General features: G+C 43.1%; 1 protein-coding gene across 1 annotated transcript in view; it reads left to right on the top strand.

The window, feature by feature from the left end:
* sema4ab (sema domain, immunoglobulin domain (Ig), transmembrane domain (TM) and short cytoplasmic domain, (semaphorin) 4Ab) overlaps positions 1-10,161 on the top strand; it is a 46,430-nt gene that overhangs the window by 25,657 nt on the left and 10,612 nt on the right. Inside the window, exons 10-12 of the mRNA XM_020624848.1 lie at positions 3,898-4,087; positions 4,834-4,949; positions 8,921-9,084. Of these exons, the coding sequence (XP_020480504.1) occupies positions 3,898-4,087; positions 4,834-4,949; positions 8,921-9,084 (470 nt within the window). The remainder of the gene's footprint in view (positions 1-3,897; positions 4,088-4,833; positions 4,950-8,920; positions 9,085-10,161) is intronic.

The following is a 10,161-nucleotide window of genomic DNA, read 5'->3' as shown; positions in this document are numbered from 1 at the left end:
GACTATTCCAATTTTCCTTTTAGGACTGTGGAGGATAAATTCACATACCTTGGTATCACAGTTACGAGGAGGCATAAGAACCTTTTCAAGGAAAACCTCCTCACCTTGCTCGATCACACAAAACGCAGCTTGGCTCAGTGGTCACCCCTTTCTACCTCCTTGATCGGGCGAATTTATTCTATCAAAATGAATATTCTTCCTAAATTCCTATATATCTTTCAATCAGTACCAACCTTCATCCCCAAATTATACTTTGATACATTAGATTCTATTATATCGTCTTATATTTGGAAGGGCAAGCACCCCAGGCTCAGCAAAGTTCACCTTCAGAAGTCCAAGGCTGAGGGGGGTATGGCGCTACCTAACATTCGCCTATACTACTGGGCGGCCACTATTCGCTGCCTCACCTTTTGGTCATACTTTCATAGTCGATCCGACTGTCCTCCGTGGGTGGCAATGGAATTAGGCTCGGCTAGAAATTCTTCCATTCCAGCACTTCTCGGCTCCCCACTCCCTTTCGCACCATATAAATTCACAGATAATCCAGTGGTCGGTCACACGTTGAAAGTGTGGGCTCAGTTCAGAAGGCACTTTGGTTTTCTTGAGTTTTGCCCCTCGAGTCCCATCTCCGCCAATCATCTTTTTCAACCCTCCTTATCGGATCCAACGTTCCAGGAATGGCGGGGACTGGGTATCGAGCGTTTTAGAGACCTCTTCATAGACACCAGTTTTGCATCGTTTGGGCAACTGTCTAAAAGGTTCGGTCTCCCTAGGTCTCACTTTTTCAGATACTTACAAGTAAGACACTTCCTCCACTGTCAGATACCAAATTTCCCCCAGATACCAGACATCAGCACCGCTGAGGCTCTTCTCAATCTACAACCATTATGCAAGGGTCTGGTTTCCATTATCTACGATAAGCTGTTGGGTATAAGGCAGGCCCCACTTAATACTGTTAAAAGCGCATGGGAACGGGATCTGAATCTTACCTTGTCAGCCAACGCGTGGGATATAATTATGCTGGTTAACACAACCTCTCTCTGTGCCCATCATTGCCTGTTGCAGTTCGAAGTTGTGCACAGGTCTCACATATCCAAATCTCGACTGGCGCGCTACTACCCTGACGTAGACCACGACAGGTGCAGGAGAGAGGAGGCTACTCTTGTCCATATGTTTTGGTCATGTCCCAGTTTGGAGAAATACTGGAGGGAAGTCTTCCAAACTCTATCCCTAATGGTTGGAGCAGACATAGAACCCGACCCTCTGAACCCTCTGATTGCACTTTTTGGCACTACAGGCGATAATGTTGAGCGCCTGTCCCCAGGAAAACGCCGAATTCTGTCTTTTGCCTCGCTTTTGGCCAGGCGTGCAATATTGCTGAGGTGGGTAGATGCTGCTCCGCCCACCCATACCCAATGGTTGCAAGATATCATGGCCTGTTTAGCTTTGGAAAAAATATACTACTCAGCTCACAAATCAAAAGAGAGGTTTTTAATTGTGTGGGGACCTTTTATGGAGCACTTTCATAACTCCCACACAAGTTAGGGAGAGGATTTTATATCTCCTCGGGTGGGTTCTTTTTTTGGGAGGGGGAGGTTCTTTTCTTCGGGTAATGTTTGCATTTCTCTTTTCACTGTACCCAGACAGGTTTACTCTTCCTGAACGGAATAGACCTCTTGTCAATGTTAGATGCCTGTCGTTCACATTTTGGTATCTGTTTCTTTGTTCAAAAAGTTAATCAAAATATTTCTGAGAAAAAAAAACATTCTCACACGACCTCTAGTAACATGTCGTGACATTAAATATAAGAAAATATTATGGCTAAGGCTACAGTTATACACGTCATAATAATAATATTAAACATCCTGTCTGCTGACAGTCATCAACTCTTCTCTCTATTATCCTTGACCAGATGTACCCTGTAGAAACTCATAAGCATGACTAAGCATTTAACAGCCTAACTAGACATCCTATCTCCACTAAACATTTCTAATACATAAAGTATCTATCTGACTAAAAATACCTAACAACAGGAATGTTGAATGGTTAATACTCTGACCACAATGTATTAGCTCTAACAACAAGCCAAGTTCACATTACAGCTTGTTTCAAGTGTTCTTTTTCAGATAGTTTTTCAGTAGCATAACCAGGGTGGCCGTCATTGCCTGGCATCTGGCCTGAGATGCCCTGCATGTCAGTCAGAACTACACCATCATGGTAGCAGCTGCGCCCTCATCAGACGTGATGGACAGACCTTCTCAAGCCTATCAGAACTGAGGAGCAGTTTCTGTAAATGATCGTTCTTGTTCAGTCACATGTTGGTGCCTTAAGTTGCCTTAAGTTCACTACATGTATGTGCTGTTTTTAGCCCAGAGTCCACATCAGTCAGGCTAGCATTGCTACAGTAAGGTTCCCTTTAGTTTTACCGGATAAGCTGATTGAAGGATGGGATATTTGGCTTTGTCTAGAAACTGTAAGAAAACTCAGAGGCTGTAAAACGTTGCACGTAGTGTTGACATGTACCATGTTTTCTCTGCTATTTGAAACATTGCACATGCTAAATAAGCACTAACACTGTAAATACTGACAACCAAGTACAAACCTCAGTAGGCAGCCATTATGCATTTATTTTGTTTTAACTGTGCTAGAAGTGATGCTGGTCATTCTGTCATCATGATGCCAGAAAAATAGAATCATCACACCAGTTAGTGTAATTAAGAGAAATTAGACATCCTTTCCTCTGTTTTCTCCTTAATACATCCATGATTCTTCCAACCCATGATCCTAGGCAGCATCAGCAGAGAGCAACAAGAGCGTAGTTTGCCTTGGAGTCTAACCATGCAGATAACACCACTTACTATCCACATTATAATAAAGGTGCTTACTTACTACACTGCATAGTTCCCTTTATCCATTCTATAAGCATCTGCACTTCAATTTAAACACAACATGTATGTTGTGAACACCAAACTTTAGTTTGTAACTTTACTGCTCAGGCTGTATGGTGGACTAAGACACAACTTGTCTTCCATCTACAATCCTGTTTTGAGATCTCTGCCCAAACATGCCCACCAGGACAATAGGCGTCGGTCCACAAGGGAGGATTCAAAGACAGGTAACGACTCTCACCGATACTGGGCTACAACAACTCAGTCATTAAGGGACATTGTTGGCCTTCAAAGGACTGAAACACCACCGAGGGGGATAAATATCTCCGGCTCAACGCCAGTCAGTCAGAACTGATGAAGCCTCCTGGATGAGAGGTGAAACGTCTTCGACCTAGAAATCCAGTTGATTTTTTTTTTCTACGTTTTTTCAGTTTACTACTTAACATGTCATTTGTCTCGGCCTTAGTGCCCAGTCGAGTGGCCTTTGTGCCTTCTGAAAATGAAATTTATGGCGTGTGTGTAACCATTAAAACCGTCTAAGATCCTTTTTTGCACTTGTTCACACCAATATCAGAGTTGACATTTTGGAACAGTGACATCACTAAAAAGAAGTCAAGAAACACCAGCAGTCAGACATGTTGGAAACAGCCTGCACATGCTCAGCCAGCTCTTGCCGCTCACTACTGGACTAACTCCTGTGATGTCCTGTTTTGTGAAGGGGACAGAATATGAACATGATTTTAATCAGTGTGAGAAAATCCACTTTTTGAAATGAGTCCAGTAAGTCTGTAGAAATGTGTTACATAAACACTGGCACCCAGCGTTGTGATGGAAATTAAGCTTTTACCAGCATTATGGAAATCCATAGGAAAATATCACTGCCGAATTCAAAACATTTAATAAAAGGGATTTTATTTGTTTTAACATTTAGGCATCATTTGTAACAGTTAAATTGTGATCACAGTGTGTTTGAGTTACACCACCCTCAAACTGCCTTTCTCTGTGGTAGTGTGGTCTGCATAATGCATCAGACAATGCCCTGCGCTTTGTCAAAGAAAACTTCCTGGCAGACGACAGTGTGCGGCCGGTTGGCAGAATTCCAATCATGGTGTCTGCTGAGCACAGCTACAGCCACCTGACTGTCCAGAGAGTCCAGGCTGCCAACAACAGAGACTACACTGTGCTGTTTCTGCTGACAGGTAGGCCCAGAGGCAGGCAGACGTCTATGACACAGTATGAACAGAACAAGAAGTTACACAGAAGGCCACAGTTGTGCTGATTGGCTCACAATACTTGGTTTACATCTTCTTAACACATCTTAATCAGGTTCTCCAGTGCTTAAATGAAAAAGCTTTCAGGGCATCTTAAGGCACAAAGGAGGAAATAATAAAACTCATGTCCCATTTGGCTATTAAAGATTCTGCCATCAGTTCATGTAACAATCATATGTGAAAATACATGGTGAAAACCTCCGAGGGGGGTGAACTTCTTAAACTTCTTATAGGTACTGTGTGCTGGACCTCAAAAGTGAAGTTGTGCTGTTTTATATTTCTTATTTATCGTTTTGTGTAGTGTTTGTCTAACTGGCGTCTGGGAAGGCCTAGGAGGAAATGGGGCAACAGTTGCTGTGGGGGTTATGTATTTCCTGTTTACACAATATATTCCAATAAAAATACAAAAGAACACATTTACCAGAAAAATCCTACTTGTACACAAATCACCTTTGATTTGATTTGTACTTTTAAATTTTTAGTTTAGCTTATGTCCCAGTCACTAACAGGGAGGGGGCAGCATTTATGACCTTGCTGCAACTAGCCACCAGGGAATGATTCATTTCTGGGAACTGTCACATTGTCCATCTTTATGCGGGCAGTGGTTGTACAGTATTGTCTGTCCAATGTACTGTATCAACATGAACTGTGTCTTTTCACGAACTTCATTTCAGAGTCTGGGTACCTGCACAAAGCAGTGCTCCTGCAGAGTGGGGCCCACATCATTGAGGAGGTCCAAGTTTTTGAGCAGCCACAGCTTGTAAAGAGCTTGAAGCTCTCCATATCCAAGGTACATTTACTCCTTCAAATCAAAGATTTCAGGTAGATACTTTCAGTCCAGTGCTTAAACAGCCCATGGTGCTTTTCCTTGTTTTCTGACTTATCCACAATGTTAACAGTGAAATCTCATCTTAGACATGACATTATGTTCTAGTATTTCTATGCAGAAGTAACTCGGTTGGCTCACGTTTATACACGTTTTGCAAACTTTCACTCGCGAGACTTTTTTTCTACCAAAATAAAAGATATTACTTGATTAAGGATTTCCTTGAATGGGCATAAAATCCAGTAGCACATTCAGGTGAGCTTGCCTGATATCCACCGGTGCCCCCACCATACTCAATAAAGCTTATTTAAAAAAAAATATTGTGCTATTGTAAAAGTGCAATATTTCGGGTGTGTCCAGTTTTGTGGATATACAGTGCCTTGCGAAAGTATTCGGCCCCCTTGAACTTTGCAACCTTTTGCCACATTTCAGGCTTCAAACATAAAGATATAAAACTGTAATTTTTTGTGAAGAATCAACAACAAGTGGGACACAATCATGAAGTGGAACGAAATTTATTGGATATGTCAAACTTTTTTAACAAATAAAAAACTGAAAAATTGGGCGTGCAAAATTATTCAGCCCCCTTAAGTTAATACTTTGTAGCGCCACCTTTTGCTGCGATTACAGCTGTAAGTCACTTGGGGTATGTCTCTATCAGTTTTGCACATCGAGAGACGGAAATTTTTGCCCATTCCTCCTTGCAAAACAGCTCGAGCTCAGTGAGGTTGGATAGAGAGCGTTTGTGAACAGCAGTTTTCAGTTCTTTCCACAGATTCTCGATTGGATTCAGGTCTGGACTTTGACTTGGCCATTCTAACACCTGGATATGTTTATTTGTGAACCATTCCATTGTAGATTTGGCTTTATGTTTTGGATCATTGTCTTGTTGGAAGACAAATCTCCGTCCCAGTCTCAGGTCTGTTGCAGACTCCATCAGGTTTCCTTCCAGAATGGTCCTGTATTTGGCTCCATCCATCTTCCCATCAATTTTAACCATCTTCCCTGCCCCTGCTGAAGAAAAGCAGGCCCAAACCAGGATGCTGCCACCACCATGTTTGACAGTGGGGATGGTGTGTTCAGGGTGATGAGCTGTGTTGCTTTTACGCCAAACATAACATTTTGCATTGTTGCCAAAAAGTTCGATTTTGGTTTCATCTGACCAGAGCACCTTCTTCCACATGTTTGGTGTGTCTCCCAGGTGGCTTGTGGCAAACTTTAAACGACACTTTTTATGGATATCTTTAAGAAATGGCTTTCTTCTTGCCACTCTTCCATAAAGGCCAGATTTGTGCAGTATACGACTGATTGTTGTCCTATGGACAGAGTCTCCCACCTCAGCTGTAGATCTCTGCAGTTCATCCAGAGTGATCATGGGCCTCTTGGCTGCATCTCTGATCAGTCTTCTCCTTGTATGAGCTGAAAGTTTAGAGGGACGGCCAGGTCTTGGTAGATTTGCAGTGGTCTGATACTCCTTCCATTTCAATATTATCGCTTGCACAGTGCTCCTTGGGATGTTTAAAGCTTGGGAAATCTTTTTGTATCCAAATCCGGCTTTAAACTTCTCCACAACAGTATCTCGGACCTGCCTGGTGTGTTCCTTGTTCTTCATGATGCTCTCTGCGCTTTAAACAGACCTCTGAGACTATCACAGTGCAGGTGCATTTATACGGAGACTTGATTACACACAGGTGGATTCTATTTATCATCATTAGTCATTTAGGTCAACATTGGATCATTCAGAGATCCTCACTGAACTTCTGGAGAGAGTTTGCTGCACTGAAAGTAAAGGGGCTGAATAATTTTGCACGCCCAATTTTTCAGTTTTTTATTTGTTAAAAAAGTTTGAAATATCCAATAAATTTCGTTCCACTTCATGATTGTGTCCCACTTGTTGTTGATTCTTCACAAAAAATTACAGTTTTATATCTTTATGTTTGAAGCCTGAAATGTGGCAAAAGGTCGCAAAGTTCAAAGGGGCCGAATACTTTCGCAAGGCACTGTATTTTCCCTCCTGCTGCTGCACTGTGACCAGAGGATGTGGAGAATTGTTTTACCTGACCGGTCTCACCTACAAGCAGCCGGCCAGTGAAGCCCCCAGCAGTAGTTAGTGATCAGCTCATCAATGCTTGGAGCACAGTACCCATTTTGACTGCTTGAGGCCAGTGTGTGATGTGGAACTGAAAAAATGCAGGAGGAAGTGGCAAGAAGCTGGAACTGGTGGCAGTTGAGTCATAGAGATGTTGGACCCGGTACTTTTAACCACGCTAACTCTGAGAGACGAAGCAGTCCAAGTAACTTCAAAACAGTGCTGATTTATTCAATGAACACAGGTAAAACTTAACATTACACGCTCAGGTATCTTGCACCTCTAACATGCACGCAGGCAGCTGAAAGATGAAAGACCCCGAACCACAACAGGCCTATACATTATATCACTTCGGGCTAACCCCATTCTACACAGAGAGACGCCAAACCGTGGCATCTCCCGGTGCCAGCTTTGCAGCTGGCCAGAGCAGTAGTCAAAGCATGAAGAAAAATCAATGTGTGATTGTCTGTTGATTATGTGGTGTGTAGCTAAAACATTCTAACACGACCTCTAGTGACATGTTATGACATTAAACATAAGAAAATATTATGGCTATGGCTACAGTTATACACGTCATAATAATAATATTAAACATCCTGTCTTCTAACAGTCATCAACTTTCTATCTAGTTATCCTTGACCATAAGCAGCCTGCAATAACTCATGAGAATAACTAAGCATTTAACAGCCTGAGCTAGACATCCTGTCTACTCTAAACATTTCTAATACATCAAGTATCTAACCAATATCTATCTGACTAAAAATACCTAACAGAAGAGGCAGGAGGAGTCCTCATGCAACTACAGAACGTTGAAGCTGTCAAGGCGCAGCCACAGTCTGGCACATGATTGGTTCATGGGTCTTTAAATAAGTGTTACTCAAAAAGTGTGATTCATCCTCGTCAACATCTTTGGTATGTCCAGAACCACATGCAGATAAAAGTGGTGAAAATGAAACAGACCTGTTTCACACCATCTTTGTACCCCTTCATGCAGCGAGTCTAATAGTTGATTTCACCAATGCTGTGCACCATGTCATTCATGTTACGGCGGCTCTCACAGGGACATGAGAGAGGAACAGGCTGGACCCAGATGGCAGGTGCAATACTGATCAACAGAATTTATTGCACAGAGAAAAAAAGTAATGGAGATAAGTCAATATGCTTGGTAATGTCCGCCAGAGGAGGCAGAACTCGAGGGGGCCGCAGATGGGGAGCTGGACGCGGCAATGCAGGCAGATGGAGGAAGCGAAGACATGCTGAGAACAGGTGAGTGTAGCTGGTGAACTCAGGTGGGGTAGAGTGGAGATGGTGGAGAGATGACTGGCAGCAGGTCACTCAGGCAGAGGCAGAATGGAGAGAGCCAGAAAGAAATTCCTCAACATACTGACGAGGAGTGATTGTGCGCCAGCGCCTTAAGTACCAGCGTCAGTGATGGGAAACCTGCCTCAGCTGTGTGGCACCACAGGAGCCAGGACCTGCACCAGAGAACAAGAAAGAGAGAGAGAGAAGGGGAGAGAGGCAGGTCGTGTCGAGCAACCCTGACAATTCAGGCCTGAGAAAAAATAAAACCTGGTTATATACTGACACTGTCTGGTCCAAGTCATGCTGATATTCTCAATACATGTTTTGGCTGTCTAGAATTGTCTCACTGGAAACACTCAGTGTTGTTAATACTTATTCTCTGAGGAGCTTGACAGTAATGGAAACTCAAGAGTGTCATCCAACTGAATCCCTTCACTGGTTTCGCTTACATCAAAATGTACAGTATAACATTGATGTTCAAAGAGGTTCATGTAAAAGTCATCATAGAATGCTGTTTGTTTGCTCTCATTCTGTGCCATTACAGAGTGTGATATATGTTGGTACGTCAGAGGCCGTTGTGAGGGTTCCAACAGCCAACTGCTCCTTTTACTGGACCTGTGCTCAGTGTGTTCTGGCCCGAGACCCTTTCTGTGGTTGGGACCCTGCTAGCAGGGCCTGTGTGGAGGCCTCCAACACTCAAACCGCTCTGTAAGTACCCACAAGATTTTGCCATTATTATGTTGAAACTGTCTGATATTGAGTAGAAACAATTTAGTTTCTTTGTCATTTTAGGAATTATATGGAAATTATAGCGATACCCTATTGAAATGTTATTAGTGAGTATGGTTGAAACTGTTACTGGTTTCACAGTAAATCATGGTAAAAATAAATAAATAATTAAAAATAGTACTACCGTGTCAAATTGTATTTGTAATTATTTACTACATTGATACTGACCAGCATCAGCCAAAGTTAGCAACAGTCGCCCATGAGCCAAATATGGCGTCACAACTGCTGGCATGCAGTGCGCATTGGTGGTGTTTCAGCTTGTTGTGCACCTCCCAGTTTTTGTAACTTTTGTTAGGGTTAGCCCCCCTCGCCAGGAGGGTGAGGGAGAACTAGGGGTAGGACACAAGATAGCTGACCCAGGTGCTAGTACAAAACAAAGGTTTAATGGGGGAAAAAGCAAGACAAAGCCAAACGTAACAACAACAACAACAGGGTCCGTAATACTTATAACAAAGGAAGGGCAGTGATAACAAAGGAGGGGCAGTGATAACAAAGGGGACCAGGACGAACAGGTGCTCACACAAACTCACGGTAGACAAACAGAGTAAGCATAGTCCAAAAGCCAAGCCACAGAGACGAATCAAAAACTGAGGGTGTGTGAAGTGTAACGCCTATGTCGAGTAATCGGAGTCAAGCCAAAACGCAACAGTAACTGTCAGCGTAGCATTCCATAGTTACTCACATAAAGCGGCGCTATGTTGAGCTATGTCTGATATCAGTAGCTAACAGAGCTCGATACGTGTGATAGCAGTGGCTACTGTTGGCATGTACGATATGTTAGCTCGTGTTGGATAATGTTCCGGCGAAGGCGGCGCGTCGGTCAGGGGTTTAAATAAGGGAAGAAAGTAATCACCGGGATGCACCTCAGCTGTGTGCGTTGACAACCAGTTACTAATTACTGGAATGCAACACAGCTGAGGTGCAGAGCCCACAAAACGAAGAAAACAAAGAGACAGAACGGAGGAGAGGCAGCGGCCGCCGAGCGGCCCTGACACC

The sequence above is a fragment of the Monopterus albus genome, unplaced genomic scaffold (assembly GCF_001952655.1).
Source record: "Monopterus albus unplaced genomic scaffold, M_albus_1.0 scaffold339.1, whole genome shotgun sequence".
Classification (NCBI taxonomy): Eukaryota; Metazoa; Chordata; class Actinopteri; order Synbranchiformes; family Synbranchidae; genus Monopterus; species Monopterus albus.
This window is presented reverse-complemented; position numbering and strand designations above follow the sequence as displayed.